Source organism: Etheostoma spectabile, chromosome 20 (assembly GCF_008692095.1).
Source record: "Etheostoma spectabile isolate EspeVRDwgs_2016 chromosome 20, UIUC_Espe_1.0, whole genome shotgun sequence".
Taxonomy (NCBI): Eukaryota; Metazoa; Chordata; class Actinopteri; order Perciformes; family Percidae; genus Etheostoma; species Etheostoma spectabile.
Genome location: NC_045752.1, coordinates 19,010,600 through 19,028,347, shown reverse-complemented (window position 1 = coordinate 19,028,347; position 17,748 = coordinate 19,010,600). Strand labels below are relative to the sequence as shown.

General features: G+C 39.9%; 1 protein-coding gene and 2 long non-coding RNA genes across 3 annotated transcripts in view; 2 read left to right on the top strand and 1 right to left on the bottom strand.

The window, feature by feature from the left end:
* Positions 1-3,865, top strand: part of hhipl1 (HHIP-like 1) — a 9,707-nt gene extending 5,842 nt beyond the window's left edge. The window contains exons 8-9 of the mRNA XM_032500128.1: positions 887-969; positions 2,028-3,865. Coding sequence (XP_032356019.1) covers positions 887-969; positions 2,028-2,590 — 646 coding nt within the window. The 3' untranslated portion in view covers positions 2,591-3,865. The remainder of the gene's footprint in view (positions 1-886; positions 970-2,027) is intronic.
* The window catches only part of LOC116669976 (uncharacterized), a 17,215-nt gene extending 7,070 nt beyond the window's left edge, over positions 1-10,145 (bottom strand). Inside the window, exon 1 of the long non-coding RNA XR_004326923.1 lies at positions 10,050-10,145. This is a non-coding gene — a long non-coding RNA (uncharacterized LOC116669976). The remainder of the gene's footprint in view (positions 1-10,049) is intronic.
* The window catches only part of LOC116669978 (uncharacterized), an 18,221-nt gene extending 6,413 nt beyond the window's left edge, over positions 1-11,808 (top strand). Inside the window, exons 2-3 of the long non-coding RNA XR_004326925.1 lie at positions 4,376-4,379; positions 11,759-11,808. This is a non-coding gene — a long non-coding RNA (uncharacterized LOC116669978). The remainder of the gene's footprint in view (positions 1-4,375; positions 4,380-11,758) is intronic.
* The last annotated feature ends 5,940 nt before the right edge of the window (positions 11,809-17,748 follow it).

Below are 17,748 nucleotides of genomic sequence, written 5' to 3'. Positions count from 1 at the left end.
ATATTCTGGGCCCTGTAGAAAACCATTCTCGATGGGCCCCTCCCCGCATCCACAGCTATTTATTCTAGCATCTTTTGGGGCCCTCCTCACATGAAAGCCCTGGGTACTCAGTCCCCTCACGCCCACGCCCCTGCATACACATGTCCACAAACATAAAATAGCCCAGTCCGATCCTGCTCATACAGACCAGGCACAAGACTGCTAGGGGTGATATGGAATAGTCCAAGTTGCTGCAGAAACAGGGTTTCATGCAGGAACATAATCATTGCCTTGCTTCTTTCTTACTTCATTATTACACAATGAAAACATGTGCATTTTGCCATGGACAGTTCCTGCTCCCTGTGTGGAGAGTATGTACAGTTCTGTTTCTGTTTCTTGGAAAAGGAATATGTAAGACACACATCTGTTCATGATTACAAACCCAGGCATGTCGTTTTTCTCTGTGAGCCTGAGGGATGTGCAGTATCGTGATCATTCTTGGCCTGGGTATAAGCTTAGATCTGTGTTTTCTCAGTGCCGGTGGGATAACTTTTGCTGAATGTGGCGGTTATACTGCCTGTCTCTGTTTGGGTAAAGAAGGGAAGTGAAGCAGTGTTGGCAGTAGTGTGAAAGGCCTGTCATCCTAAATCTCCCTTCTCTGACATTGCCTCAGACAGCTCTTGGCTCACTCTGGATTTCTCTCAGCAGTGGGTGGTTGTGTCACCTAATTTGTTTCCCAGCCATTCAGTTTACTTAACTGTTCCTCGCCACTGGTGTGACTTGAGCTGGAAGTTAAATACAAAATGATCCGCAAACAAATATGTTGTATGTGTCCACCTGCTTGGGTTCTGGCTTCCCTTATGTGCAACTATATTTTATTCTGATTTGTTATTTCTTTTTTTTCCAGACGTGCTCCACCGAGACAGTGCCACTATGACCCTCTTCCTGTCAGAGTGAAAAGTAACCTCATCAAGTTTGTTCCCCAGGAAAGTGAGTCCACTTCCAAACACATTGGCCATACTGACACTGGGCATCGAGAACAGATTCAAACCCGGAATTGTTATAAAAATTACCAATTCCAATTTTTATCGTTGAGTTGGGCGTGTTTAATGTTCATATGGTATGCTAATATTATATAATTTGGTAACCAAGGGGATCCATTAGTCATATAGTCATAGGGAACTTTAAATAGCCTCAAACGTCACCCTGATGCTGTCGAGGTAGCCAAAACAATATACATATTAGTCTTTAACATTTCTTTAAGGTAATACAAAACAAAAACTAGTAAAGTATGAAAAATATTTAATCAATTAACTTAGAAGCTATAACTAATCTGTGTATATAATAAGACTAGGGAACTTTTTTTTTAACTGAAAGAAAATGACATCTTGAGTAAATTCAAGTTAACATGGGCTGCACCAACACTTTTTTACTGCACATTATAAAACTTGACTCTGCCGATTCAATCCAGCAATCTAGTAGAAATAGTTGCATAGTTGCTCACAATGTGTAAGCACATTGTGAGCAACTATGCTCCAAAGGAAAATTCCTCGTATATGTCTTCATACCTGGTCAATAAAGCAGATTCTCATTCTGATGTCGTCCTCCCCCTGGAATGCACAAAACACAATTTTTATTTTTGGTTTTTTTTTTTTGAATCGTTTGGTAAAATTGGTTTCAAAATCCAATCATCTGTTCCAGGTTTAACACTCACAAGTTTTGGTTTCCGTAGCAGCACCAGACTTCCAGGCGGTTGTTGTGTTGCAGCCGTTGAGCGCAGTAAGCAGGGCTCTAAAGTGTGTCTTTTAACATTGAAACAGCCACCATTGAATCAAGATCAAAATGTCCTCTTATCTGTGAAATAAGCTTGTGACCCGTTTCAACTCTGCCCCTCAAAGAATCAGAATGGAGGATCAATAAGAACTGGAATCGAAAGGAAGAATCGGACTTGGAATCACAATTGTTAAAATCAACACAAAGCCCAACCCTACTACTGACTAAATGTGTGACTTAATCTGTTTTTGTGTTTCTTTGTCATTCTCCGTTAGCGTTAATCGGTGTTGATCCACCCAACAAAATCCAGCCTGAGCCACAACCCACAGAGTCCTACGACTGGCTCCAGGAGCTCATAGACCGTCTAGGAGGACCAGACCTGACCACTGCTCTGCCAACCACAACCACCACCAAATCCACCAGAGATTTGAGACGGAAAGGCAGACGCAGGAAGGGCAAGTCCAGAACGGAGAGTATGCCCGAGCTCCAGAACGGAGTGGTGAGGCTGGTTGGGGATGAGCAAGGCCGCAGCGACCGTGGACGGGTGGAGATCTACGTTAACGGGGAGTGGGGCACCGTGTGCGACGACCTTTGGACCACCAATAATGCTGCAGTGGTTTGCCAGCAGCTGGGCTTCAACTACGCAATTAAGGCAGCCAGGAACTCAGAGTTCGGGGAGGGGAAGGCTCTGCAGATTCTCCTGGATGATGTTCAGTGTGAAGGGACCGAGTCCAGCCTGCTGGACTGCAAACACGCCGGCGTGGGGACTCATAACTGTGCCCATTACGAAGACGCCGGGGTGATCTGTGGCAACTCGGACTCTGTCCTAGAAGTCTGAATGTTGGACTATTATGAAATCAAAGCTAATTATCAATGACTTAACCTGTTCCACCCTAAATTTAACAGTCAATCTACTCATGAAGGAGCACACCAAACGTAGAGCACATGACTTTATGTCTTGATAGTTCCAGCAGAAACAATGGATGGAAGAAATTTGCTCTAAATTTTTGTAATTTTGTTGTCAGCCCATCGCATTAAAAAGTCTTAATCTTGTAGGACAGTGGTTCCCAAAGTGGGATCCGGGGACCCTCAAGGCTCTTTGAGGGGGTTCGAGGGGGTCCTGAACAAAAGGGGGAATAATTTATTTTCACTATGATTGCATCCATAATTAACAATTCACAATAACTGCATCAATCCTCAGATGGTGCAATGAAAACGCAGATCTTTCCATTCATTTTGAGTGGGGTTAGTGCATTTGTTTGTGTATCCTAAATTCCATACTAAAATGCTATTTAGTAGGCTAAAACAGTATGTGAGATTTTTTTAATACATCCGAAACCTTAGTATGAAACCCATAGAACGTGAATTGCATAATATTTCCGGTATACAGTATATCCCACAATGCTATGCGGTAGTAACAACAATGTTCATAAAAGACAAACGGACAGAAACCAAGAAGCTCTGTAACGTCAACATCACTCTAATTTACATTTCTACATATTTAAACGACTATTGGTATAGTAATTTCCCTCTTTCAGTAATTTAAGTTTTATCTGACGATGCCGGAAGGGGTTACCATGGTTACACGTCTTCAACGGCACAAAGGGTTCTCAAGAAGTTACGTTGAAAATTACAGCTAAGTGCGTCTTAAAAGTTACACACTACTGTTTATTTACACGAAATGATGTTGAACCATAGTACACATATTGAGTATGTAGTGTAGAAGATGAGGTTTCAGACGTAACCTAGCACTGAATTAACAGGAGTTTGTGTCACAGCCAAATGTTTCCTGCAGCAACAAAGCCCAGTCGCTCCGTCTCTTTCCTCTTTCTCCGTGAAATGAAGCTGCCTTTAAGTGCGCTCGGGAATGTCAAGATTTATAAATTATCCAAGGGAAACAGTATTTGGGAAACATAGAGTCTACTTGTGCTTCTTTGGGGGGATAAATAACAACAGGACGTCACACAAATGGGCCATTTGAGTGACACCCCCACCGCCCCACAACGCGTCGGATCGCTGTTTCTGGTCTGAACGTGCTCCAAGTAGCACAATGACAGGATGTATGAGTGTTTTGGGCATGGGTTTCATACGCTTTCTGTAAGAAAAAATGCACCTAAAAGCAAAGCATCTGAGCATCTTTCGTGTTTTACTTATTAGTAGTGGCACTTAGCTTTTTCTCAAAGGTAATAATCTATAAGAGTTTTTTTTAAATTTTTCTTCCCAGACTTGAATGTTTAATTTGAATGTATGTTTTTGCACTATTTCCTACTCAGCAAATTGTTTTAGTAAGAAATTGGACATTTAGCGTCCAAATTTAATGTCTTCTAGTAAAAGTTCGATGCCAACTGAGTAAATGAATGGGTGTATTATGATCCTGTAATTATTATAACAAAATGTTGTGAAGATTTTAATAAAAGATTTCTAGTATGTACTGGCTTTCACCCACACTTGGACCAAAGAGTTGACATTTGAGAGTACTGTCTCATGCTGAGTTTATCTTATTTATTTAATGTCAATAGGGTATGCTAATATGGTATATTTTGGTAACTATGGTGATCTATTATCCATATGGAATATTAGTCATGGTAGGCATTAAGAACCGGTTCCAACTTTAGTGGAGTAGATAAGTGCCATTTTTGGGGGGGAAATCGTACAATTACGTACAATTACTCAGTGGTTAGCCATCGCAAAAAAATGTCATGTCTGCCATGGCGGCCATTTTACTTTCTGCCATAGCCAAATTATATATTTTGCATGATATCTCCTGAAAACAACATTGAACTGCATAAAGGATGATGTCTGCCCCTATGTGTTGATGGTCAACGATTACAATGATACCACACACACAACATAAATGTAGGCTTCTGGACAGCTGTGGTGGCCCTTTTGGATTCCGCCATTACCAAAATATGGATTTTCGATATCTATAATATATTAAGTGCAATAGACAGGTCTGACATAAAAAACATCTTGATAAAGGTAAATTTGAGTTTACATGGTCTACAAAAAAAACACTTTTTAGTGCATATTCTAAACCTTGACTCAGCCGGAGATGAGAGTGGATCTGGCGCTCTAGTAGTCGTGTCTTCCTCTCCCTGAAATGCACTGAACTTTACTTTGCAAATTTGGCACTCGTAGTCTTTTGCACACATGTGTTAAACGGACTCCTAAACACTAGTGATGGCTAAAAGAAGCCTCATGAATGAAGCTTTGTGAATCATGTCCCTTGATAACACTCTTGGTTTAAAGAAACTCAAGGAATGGAAATTCAGTGTGCTTTCAACCCTTTGATGAACAGAGAGAGCCAACTAGTGGCTCAAAAAATAAAGAAAATGGTTCACCAAGCTTTGTAAAGCCTCGCTAGGCCACCACTGCTAAACACACACAGCAGCGCATTTAGAATGAATAGTTTAATGATAGAAATGTACAGCATAGTTTTACTTTTAAATTAAATATTGCATTATAATCCACGTCTAAATAAACAATCTAAACAACCTTAAATAAAAAGACTATAAATCTTCCATGTTTGCAGGATGTGGAGTAAGTACAGAGACAAACCAAGTGGGCGTGTTGTTTGAGGACTCGGTCCTCTGTGTTGGGACAGTCATTGATATGCCGAGTGGCAGATCAACCAGCCTGCAGCCTGCCAATGTGTGGCCGTGCTTCCACTTCTCGCCCCAGTTCTCTGCATTAGAAGATACTGATATTAGCTGATATCAGCCCTGAATCTCCCCCCAACCTCCTCAGTCTGTGTGTCACAACGGTTAAGTTTAGTTTGGATGATATTACAAGATGGTAAGCATTACATCATGTGGACAAAACAACACAATAAATAAAGTTCAATGCTTTTTCCACTTGTAGTCCTTGATGTAAAGATGACCCAAATGCAAGAGTCTAAGTGACTGGGAGAAAATCAAGTTCCCAACAAAACCAACACAATTAATACCCATGTCATCAGGAATGAAATCGCTTCGTTTTATACATCTCCCCAAAATACACTAAGACGGAGGGATGTAACAACTTCAGGTTCAGCCAAGAACCGAGAAGTAGAGGAGATGTCAAATAAGGGCCATGGGAGTTGAGTTTGACATATTTGACTTCCTGCCTTGTGTGTTTTCCCGCCTCTGTGATTGTCTGCCCTGCCCTGATGTGTTCGCCCTCATGTCACCTGTTCCTCGTTACCACCCTCACTACCTTTTGCATTTAGTCTGCGCCTGTGGTGATAGAGATTTTTCTGGATTTGTTGGACTCTGTCACTCAAGAATTAGATGTGTTATGAACTTTTTTTAACTAAATTGAGCTCTAGGTTTTCAAAAAAAGTGGTGGGTACAAAATGACTCATGATGAAATCGTGCGCATCCCCACCGTCCCCACCAAGACGGCGCCTATGGTTCATTCCTGCGCTGTGGACCTTCCCCAGCTTACGTTGTTTGTGTTTTTTCATTAAATTCCATTATGCCCACTGCTGCTCTCGGCTCGCCTCATTCTGCATACGTGGTTCACTATAAAAAAAGCAAAAGCAAGAATGAGCTAAATAAATAAATTCTTAGGTTCCAAAAGGGAGGTGAGAGGAAGTAAAATGCTTTTTGGGTCCTACCCTTTTTTTTTTTTTTTAAATGTTCAAACCTTTACATTTACCTTTCTAAATAGATCAGAACAAAACTGAAGAAAGTCAATACAAACTAATACACTACCCATCAATAATTTGAACATCTCTTCTCATGAGTTCCTCTTTACTGTTGGACTATGTGGACAGTACGAGGGGATTTCTCCAGTGTGGGATCAATAAAGTCTACCTTATCTTACTGAGTGTGTTGTGTGTACATTCAACATGACTTATTAACTCTTGTGTTGTCCTCCCGGGTCAAAAACAGACAAACATTTGACATTTATGTTCCTTTTTCAGACTTTTTTTTTTTTTAGTTTTCACTGACACCACCTCACTACCACTTTTCATGGTCAATAACCCTCATTTATACAGAATAATACCTAATATTAGAGTTTAAAAAGCAGAAATTAACAATTATACTTTTTTACTAATAGTTAAGATCAGAGGAACATACAGATGAGTTTTGTCAGGAATGAAAGTGATCAATTGTATTTGCAAAGAGTGTTGTATGGAATCCATTCCATTTTTTCGTGGTATTTTGGTTAAAATGAAACCCATATTTAAGATATGGACATTTGTTAAAGGGGTCAGATTTGACCAGAGGACAATCAGAGGGTTAAATGAAATTACAGAATGCATTATGTCTTAGGAAAATGCAATCAAATCCAACCTGAATGGGCGGAGCTGCACAGCTTCAGGGTAGCTGCTGTTGTGTATCCTCGCCCATAGCTCCTCGGTGATCCCTCCTTCATGCTCGCTCCTCGGGGGAGAAATAAGAGCTTTGAGACAACCTTCACAACAGAGGGACAGAACAACGCCTGGTTCAACCGGGGGCCGAGGAGTCAAGGAGCTATCAAATCAGGGCAATGAGACGCAGCCCAGGGGAACAGCCAGCTGAGAACAAGGGAGGGCGTCCCAAAAGCAAAAATAATCTTTCAAAAAAACATATGTTACAGTATCAGTAACACACTGGGGCAAATGGATTTGTTTGACATGGAGTTATTGAAATAAAAATAAGGCACTTTGTTCTTAACATTGTTGTGAGAACCTTTCTCTAGAACCTATAGTAGGCCAATATGTCAAATTTGTGGAAATCTCCAATATCTCACACCTAAAAAAGGCCCTTAATGTACATTTTTGGCAAAAATGTTTTGAAGAAAAAATGTACAAAGGGATCCCAAAGAGTTTCTTGTGCAATTGAAATAGTTTCCATATCCTTGTTTGATTAGCAGACTCCATCTGCTTTCAATCATCAAAGCTCGTCCTTATATTTGGGAACAGTAGGTGTGCCATGCCAACAGGGGGCGGTGTTGATTCACCCTAAGAGAGACCTCAGTTTGTTCTTTGGGTGGTTGGACTAATTGAAGGCAGAACAATTAGATGTGTGTGTGTGTGTGTGTGTGTGTGTGTGTGTGTGTGTGTGTGTGTGTGTGTGTGTGTGTGTGTGTGTGTGTGTGTGTGTGTGTGTGTGTGTGTGTGTGTGTGTGTGTGTGTGTGTGTGTGTGTTGCTCTTCCTACGACTAGAGGACAAAAGACGTGGCAGATGCTTTTAGAGATTTGTTTTTATTTTAATAATTTAAGTGCAGTCTCCATGTCAGTCTGTCGCCCAGATGGTCCACTGTTACGTTCTTCAAATAAAGGAAAATACATTAATCCTTAATGAAATGGAGTTTGTAGGGCCGCCCCCTTTCAGACGATTAGTCAACGATTGGCTGCATTGGTCTTAGTCGACTTTAGTTGATTAGTCATTTTTTATGCTTTTTGTCATGCTGAATAACTAAGTTTAGGAAACCTAAAACCTGGAGATTTAAAGTGTTGCTTTTGCACGTTTTCTTTGTGGATAAACTGTTTATTAAATAACACTTTTATGTCTGTACTTGACTATGATGATGTAACATACTGTACGTGCTTTGTCTCAAAGTTTACGTGCACTGGACACTTTGTACTAGAGCTCTCAGTCTTCCTCTATTATACCATTCAATGTCCATAAATAATTTTTTTTAAATATTCAAATAATGTTCAAATGTATGATGCTCCTATTCAAAACATCTTTTAAATACGAATATAAATGATCTATTTGTGTTTTAAGTTAATTTAATGGTGTAAAACTATTGCGTTACTTCATATATGTGATTTCGGTATATAGTTTCAACTCTTCACTTTAGCTTTTACTTTACAAGAGCTAAAGTACGCTATTGCCGATAAATCAGCCGTGCGCGACCCTTGGCCTTAACCGGACAGTTAGCTAAAGAAAGTCCCATCAATGCTGTTAAAACTACCGGATCTTACTTCTGTCCTTTCCAATAAAATACCATGCTTCAACAACTCTGAATTATGCAATAAGAGCTCCTTAATGTCCATTTCAGTAAAAATAGAAACTTTTTAGTTGGAAAATTCCTTGCCCGAGCGTTCTTACGTCGATCCTCTCATTTCATATACTAATTAGACATCTAAATGTCCATGTACATTATGGGACAATTCATACGCAGATTGTTAGATGGGTATAGAACAATTCTGTTAACATTTTGGTGATGATCGGAAATGTAAAGTACTGCAAAAAGACCAGAAAGTGCACCAGTCTGAAAGTGTCCGGATATGGTCAACAGCAGCAAGTGGTGTCCGAACGTGGACACAGTGACTTTGAATCTCAATGGGTCCTTTCCTGGTTAAATAAAGGTACAAAATAAATAAATAAATCAAGTGTATCCATTGTTCAACAAAATCATATGATTGTTATTCGACTCAGAATGTCTTTAGTTGAGGACAGCCCTGATTATTTGTACGCTTAAAAAAAACACACCCAGCCAGTGCTGGAACACACGTGTGGCCTGGCATTGCTGTCGAGTCCAACCCTCCGCAGCTCTCCAGCTCCAGAGCTCCAGGAGCAAAGCAAAACAGCATTTTTCCGTTTAGCCCATGCTGTTAGAAAGGCTAATCCTCTAATTGAAGTGAAAACATGAAGATCACCAAAGTGTATTTATTGGGGTTTTCACTTCACAAGATGTAACAAACCATGTGAGGGTCTGTGGTTCGTGGTGTCCAACCTCAGCGCCGCCGATTGCTGCTGTTTCTAAAGCCCCGGGAGGCCTCCTGTCAGCTGATCCCCGTTCACAGATACTGGCCTCACTCGGTTTTAGTTTTTTGTCACTTTTAAACAAAATCCTCATAACGAGATAAGCATTTTTCAGAATGCTTTAAGTAGACCAATGACTAGAACAAATGTAATTTCCAACATGCCGTGGTGGAATGTAACCAAGTACTTTTACTCAAGTAATGCACTTAAATACAAATTTGAGGTCAAAATTAGATTTATAGACCCTGAATTCCAAAATTAACTGTAAGAAAAAGTTAAAAACGTCAATAAAAACCATCAAAAGAAGTGTTGATTTTCAATTTTGACAGGAGACAACACAAGGGTTAATGACACTTTTAGAAATCACTACTTGTTTTTCAGACACCCAATGATTGTAATTTGACACGGTTGATTTGTAAGAAATTGATCTTAATCAATCTGTCGGTTGTCTGCTGCTACGATGTGTTATGCCTCGCTTATTGTGTTTTTTTTTTTAAATTGTGTGTTGTGTTTGTCCCGCCAACTGCAGATCCAATTTCCCCTTCCCTCTGAACTCTGAACATCGTTTTCACCCTCAACTCTACCTTTTTATTTCATTTAAATGGAGTTCTTGACTCTTTGAAGCTACAGTGTGTAGTTCTGTCGCCCACATGAGGAATTCTTAGTCATGGCAGCAACAATGTCGGAGTGTCAACATGATACAAGCCTTCCGTGATCTTAATTAGCTTTGGAGCAACTCATTTGGAAACAGCTTGAAGGTAACGGATGTTCATCAATATCAAAAAAGTTACAAACTAAAGCTTTAACCCTTGTGTTGTCTTCTTGTCAATAATGCAAATAAAAATGTAAAAAAAAAAAAGTACCCTTTTTGTTTCGGTTTCTGCTTCTTTTCTTTTAAGTTTAGCTTTTTTTTCTGCACTTTTTTTTCCATTACAACTGGACTCACCACTAATATCAACTTAATACTAGTTTTACACGTGTTTGGTATACTTAATCAATAAATTGACCAAATTGTCTTGTTTAAAAAATCTGAAATTATGAATTGTTTTGACAAATAGTTACGATTTAGTGGATAATCACAGTCAAAGTTTAGTCAGCATACTGTTTAAAAACCATTTCGTTGTTTTTTTTAAATGCTATAAAATTGAATGATACACCCAAAATTCAATGAAAGTAGTGAACTGATCGTAATTTTTTTTTTTTACCTGCGAAGATGTATCGTATGTAACCATCCATGCTCTTTTTTGGCAATATGGTTGAAAGAAAGCCAACTTTCTGATGTAGAGACTTTGAAAACTTGTCAAATTTGTCCTGAGGACAACAGGAGGGTTACATGTCTGTCTTCTATAGTACACATACATTTCTATAGTACACATACATGTTTATCATACACCCCAGTTTCTATATTACACATGCATTTTAAAGCGTTCTTTTCTCGAGACGCTTTTTTAATATAATACAAAGAGCTTGGTAATGTGAAGTTCACCCTGCAGGGGATCCACCCAGAGTCTCCTGCATGTCTTGTGTGTCATCCCCCCCCACCCCCCCTTTCTGCTTACATCAGCTGGAGTGGCATAGTGGCATCCCGGCTCCACAGGGAACGCCGGGAATTTTAACCTCCTCCTGTCAGGGTTGATTATCAGTTGAGACATCAGTGTGTGTGTGTGTGTGCGCAGTGACAGAGAGTGTTTTTCAGCGCAGCATATGCTTGCAAAAAAAACATTTTGGCACATTTGTTGTTAATGTACCTCCCTTAAGGAATAATATAATAATATGCATGTTGTTTGTATACAGACTTAATACTTAACAATGTTTTTTTTGCCTCATCGTTCGAACAAATTTCATAATTATGATGTTAATTGCCATTTAGAATGTGGCTTTCCAATAGATGCCGTCCACATAAGCATGTCAGGACATTCAATGTAAGAATGTGGTAATAATCCATATAATGTGTGAACAGTGCATTAATATGCATGACAAAAAAACATTGTACATTTTTCCATGTTTATGTAATGGTTGTCTTAACTTAAAAAGTATCACCAGACTCTAAAAAATCATACATTCAGAATGTGTATTGGGCGGTCATTAGGGTGTTACATTGTTGTTTCAATGCTAAAAATATACAATATGCAGCATATACGTAGATGCTACACTCAGTTTTTGCAACTTTTCAAAACAAGTAAACCGTAATGAAATTAAAGAAAGCGGCAATATTTTTCAAATCTCCTCTAAAAACATAACTCCACGCAATTGTTTTGGTGCTAGAAACGCGTTTAAAAAAAGTATTTGGTTCACAAAAGAAATGTAATGTAGGAATAAAACAGTAAATGTCTAAAATGAAATTTTGTAACATTGCTTTTTGAGTAGGAGTGTTGCTCGGACTTTCCGGTGCATCTTTCTTCCCCAGAGGGTTATGAATACTAAGTATAAAAATGAAGGAGATAGGATCACCCACTGAATAATGATTTCAACAAAATAGGATGAGTGAGTCTAAAAAACTAAATGAACGATGATGTGAAAAAGTAAGGGAGACCTCCCAGGGAGGTCCACAGACACACAGTTCGCAGAAGCAAACGCGCAGCCTTGAGATGGATTACAAGATCGTCACACTCCTCTTCTAATGTCGTATTAGCTTACTCTTTGCCTCACACACATTTTCACTGTGGTCTTTTTCCATTTACAGGTCCCTTCACGTGGACAAGAGCCGTCTATTAATAGTGGGAGAGGTGACCCGGTGAGATGAAGGCTCCAGCCGGGAGCCGCTCCGTCTCCTCAGGGTTTACGCGGGGGTCTTAAAAAGTCTAAAAACATCTAAAATGTTAGGCCTTAAAAAGTCTTTAATTCACTGAAGTATTGTGTTCGAGGTCTTATATGATTTTAAACATGTCATGAATTTTCCTACATCCATGTAACGCTACTTCTCATTAAAATGTTTTTTTTTTTTTCTGTTTTGTTGAATATGTACAGATTAGTATTACTCTGCGTCAGTTTTATCCAATTTGAATATATTTTTTTACTATGCAAGTACTTTTGTGACTCTGCATTTCGTTATACATTCAGGTTGGGATATGGGTCTTAAATTTCATTCCTAAAAGGTCTTAAAGTCTTAAATTTGACTCGGTAAAATCTGTAGAAACCATCTAGTCTTTCTCCCATCCAATCACAGCTTGGGGTCTCATACTTGTGCCAACATCCAGCCTGTGGATCCCCAACACCCAGAACCACTGAGGCACTAACATTAACGTTTTATATAATATCTTCAGTGCCATTTTGGTAACTCTTCAAACATGATCCCCTCCTTCATATGGCCCATCCTAAAATTGGAGTCACAATTTCCTGTGTGAAGGCCTCCGAGTGCAAAGGGAAGCCACATAATGCTCAACACCAGCTACGGTTACTCAAACCAAACAACTTATACCCCTGGAAGAGTTCCTCTGAATGGTGCGAACAGCACGGCATAATTTTAAACCATCGATGTAAAAGGGGAAGGCGAACGACCACAGCAAGAAATCACCTTCCTATCTGACTTGAGAAGTATTTTTAGAATGGCATTGCAGGATGTGGGAAAACATTATGTAAAGTGAACCCCTTAGTTCCTCGGTTAGCTCCTCTCAGCATGTTTTGGGAAATGGAGTCGGATGTACTTTCTTTCCCAGTGCCGTGATCAACAATGTGCGACTCTAAAATTCACTCTGTGCATTTATTTTGGCAAGTCAATCGTACATGTTATATAATGCAAGTAGGGAAATAAAGAGTGATTTGTGGCCGTTTGTATTGGCTGGAAGCATTACTTCCAGTCCACTCAATCAACAGAGGCATAGACACAATTGATGGTTGTCATTGCAAACTAACACTTCTCTATGTCCTCCTTACGACGCCTTATTAGACCTCGTTGCCAGACAAACTCCATTTCTCAGACGAGTGTCAATTTGGGAGCTTGCATGCTACCACCCCTTTCTTCTCAAATGACTTGAAGTGGGTGTCCTTTGCACAATTTCACAAATAATCACTGGGAACGAAAAGGATATTTGAGTCGGGTATGGCTGCAGCCTGGAGACCTCCCGTCTCATAATGTCCGTGAACTTCAACTTTTCAAAATAAAAGCTTGCATCTGGTCCGCTATGTTTTCGTACATTGGTGTTTTCGATAGCAATAATAGTGCGGCAATCATGCTAATGAATACAATCATTGTTTCAGCAGATGTCTTAGTTACAACACAATGGAACTAGCAAAGCAGTTTTGTGTTTATATGTGCGGGCGGAATTTCTTCAGTTTGGGAAATCACACGTTCTCTGGTTGACTAAACAAGAAGGGACCCATCTGCTAGCAACGGGGGCCGAGACTGAATCCTACATGGAGCTGTTTGGAAAAATATGCACCAAACAAGCCCCTTTGAAATTTTGCTGTTTTTTTTGGGTGATCCTAGCCGTAGACTAAAAGAAATTGCATGACCCTCAACAAAGAATAAAAAGACATGAACCTCCCCTGTTTTACTGCGGTAGTCCATTCCATAAATACCTAACGGTCCCCTAGCTGTCTGGATTTACCCTGCAGAGATCTGAGGAGCAGTTAACCATAGTCCTCAGAAATCCACCTGAGTTTGGAACACCAAACAAAGAAAGCCCAAAGTAATGAACCTGAATAATCCTGGAATTGAAACATTGTCGATAAAGATTAATCAGGCGTTTATCTTTTGATCCCTCAGCCTGAGTTCTCACTTCACAAACTACAAACTCACCAGCATTGCAAAGCCTTGTTCCTCCATTCATCCGGGCAAATTGGAGTCCATTGACCCTTGACCGCTGTAAAAGCTAGACAAACACAGGAACTAGCAAAGATAATGAGAAGGAACAGCAAAGGCACTGTGAGCAGACAGACTGAGCGAACGCGTTGGCTCCGTGATAACCTCTTGAGAAAACAAGGTTTTATGAAGTAAATAGTCCACTAGACAATAAGCTAACCTTCGGTGGACATGGTCCACCTATGGAGACCTCAGTTCTCGGGAATACAAGTTGTATAAGAGCAAATGGAGGTCAACTACCTGTAATGAGACTAGTTTCCACCAAAGGATTTAGGATACAAAGGACTTCAGTTTAGTCAGGAGCACTTTGTCAAATTAGATTCATTCATCTGGAAATTTGTATTTGGCGGTATGGCTCTGTTCTGGGGCCTCCCTTCACTTCCACGTGCATGCTGTATTTGGAAAGCATGAGGCAGGGGGAGCACACCTACCTGCCCAACCTTAAGTAGTGAAAGTGGGTTGGATCCGAATAGGATGGCTGTGCAACAAACTCTGCCAGGGGACACCGTGTGTCTTGAGTGCTGATCTTGATGGAAGGTTAAAAGAAAAAAGAGGAATGTGGTAGACTGAATGCGCTTTGTAGGTTGGAAAACAAGCCAGTCTCGCTAAAGATGTCTTTTAGATAATGAACCGGCCTATGTTCCCATCTTGGCGCTGTTATAGGCCTCCCACCAATCAAGAGTGATGTTGAATAAAGGGTAAAATGTGTGCCAGTGGCATACGACAATATGTTTCAGCCAATCCCCAAGTCTTGATGAGATGAGAGACAATGCGGCCAAAGCATAGCTGGCATTGTTTATGAGAGATATTGGAAAACGGAATGTCATGGAGTTACCAAGGCTCTGTCATAGCAGGTACGCCAGAGGTCAGACAAATCTGGGTTAAGCCAGGAAAGGTTCGGTCTTAACACAAAGGATCAAAAATAATGTTTAAAGTTGGGAACTGAGAGGCCACCATCCTCTTTCCTCCTCTCTAGTGTAGACATCTTAAGCCGCAGCCGTTTACCTTACCAGAGGAATTTAGACACTGCTGATTGTAATTTGTGTCAATAACCAGAAGGAGGGGAAAGAGGTAGCACAGAGCTCACAAAGCTAATCCTGGGTTAAACATTCATTTTAACCACTGAGATACGAGTTTGAATCGACATGGGGACACCCATTCACTTTTTCATGACTTTCAAAATGTTGCTCAGAGCAACAGAATAGTTTTGCTTAACAATCTGGTTTAAGCATGGGAAAACCTCAACAACTTAATATCTCAACTGTTTAACAATGAGGGTGTTAGCAGGGATGATTAAATTGTGAGCTGAATCATTAAAATTAAGTAATGCAGACTTTAAGCAGTTCATTTTAAATCCTGATGAGCTTCCATTCTCCTCGCGAAGTAATAGAAGAGGAGGGAGAATTTGAGAGGGGTTTTCTAAAGAGACCATAACATCATCCACAAATATAGAGAGGTGATGCTGTATATTACAAATGCATATTGGTGACACCATAATCAACTGGTGAATGGCTTGAGCCACAGGATCTGAGGAAAGGACAAAAAGTGCCGGACTCAAGGGACAACCTTGATGTGAAGATCTAGAAACTGGAAACAAAGAGGAGGAGGTGCGTTGGATAAGACTCGGTCTGAGGGGTTAGAATATATAACTTTAATCATACCAATGAAAGTGTTACCAAAGCCCATCACCTCTAAGAATGACCATAAAAATGGCCTCTCAAGTCTGTCAAAGGCTTTCATTGCGTCAAGAGAAAGAAGGGACATTGGCGTCTGACTGTCTCCTGCAGCATCCACAATGTGGAGAAGGCGTCTTCCATTATCTGTTGCCATTCTCGCTTTTATGACATATTGGACTCCAAATGGAGCTTTGCAAAGATTGTTCAATCAGAGTTTAGCAGGCTCAGGGGTCGATAGCTAGAGCACGCCGTAGGATCCTTATCCTATTTTTAGAGTAGGGAAATCAAGTTAATCATGTCAAGGAATGGGCACAGTTGTTCCTAAAAAGTTACATAAAATTCAGGGGGGATCCAATCAATGCCCGGTGATTTTCCTTTTTGCATATTCTGCACGATCCATCATAATTCTTCTATTGTAATCAATTTGTCTAAGTCAGCTGATTCCTCTGCTGACAATTTGTTGACTTGAGGCAAGTCAAGCTGATTTAACCACCCGTCCAAAGTAACCTCTGATTCATACAGAATAAAATGTCTGAAAGGATTTTTTTATTTCAACAGGGTCCGTTCTATTTTTACCATCTGAAGATTTAATAGCGGGTATGGTCACTGGACCTAATTAAATGATAGCTGTGTCTTGTTCTATGGATGACAGGTTTCTGTTTCAGAATGTTGTTCATTTCTTTCTTGACTAGTGACATTTTTTCTATTTTTGTTATTGCCACTCTTCATTCTAACCCCAACCGGCCCGTCAGACACCGCCTACCAAGAGCCCGGGTCTGACCGAGGTTTCTGCCAAAAAGGAAGTTTTTCCTCGCCACTGTCGCACTGTTGCTTGCTCTGGAGGAAACTACTAGAACTGTTGGGTCCTTGTAAATTCTGGAGTGTGGTCTATCTGTATGGTGTCTTGAGATAACTCTTGTTATGAATTGATACTATAAATAAAATTGAATTGAATTGAACTAGTGACTGTTCTAAAGCTGTTGGATCAGTAAAATTATTTTGCAATAAGGAAACTAATCTGGTGAACTCAGCTTCAAGGTTTTGTAGTTGAAGTGACCGAGCTGTGTGCACATCACAGCAGAATAGTATAGTATTGCACCTAATAAAGAATAATGATTGACTATGATGAATAATGATGATATGACTTTGTTGTTCTCATGACAAAGAATGGGCTCTTCTAAGTGGTATCCTTTGGTATTTAATTCACTTTTACTGTACAAGAAGCAGCAACCGATGTAGGTTATAACATGCATTATAGCCTGGTTGATGGTTCTGAACTTTAAACAATTTATTTTTATTTTGACAATCAAGCAATGAAACAAATTTGGACCAGTTCTTCTTCTAAAAGAGCTCTAAAAATGATAGTGTTCTTATGGAAAAAAAGGTTAATTTTAGGCTGTTTATTAACCTAAACAAGTCTTGATATGTTAAAGGAAAAAGTGCTTTATTTGTCGTTTAAATAATAGTGCTGATGATTTTTAGAAACCCGCACAGGTGTATGATTTTACTGTTGTCATGGGAACTCAGCTCCCACTGGCTCCCATGTGATTCAAACCCTGCGTACAACAGTAAGAGAACGCATCAGTGCTTATGGCAGTGACACTCAGCGCTTTTTCTGTCTTCAGTTCTGTCAGCTGCTACTTTAATTCAAGAAATTATTTCTTACCAAGAATTAATTTCAATCAATTAATCAATTTTTGCAAAAGGCCATTACCATTAAGAGATTCAATGACAAGTTTTTTCACAGTTGCTTTTTTTCACCGTCTCTGCCCACCACAGAAGCAGCTGTGTGTGTGTGTGTGTGTGTGTGTGTGTGTGTGTGTGTGTGTGTGTGTGT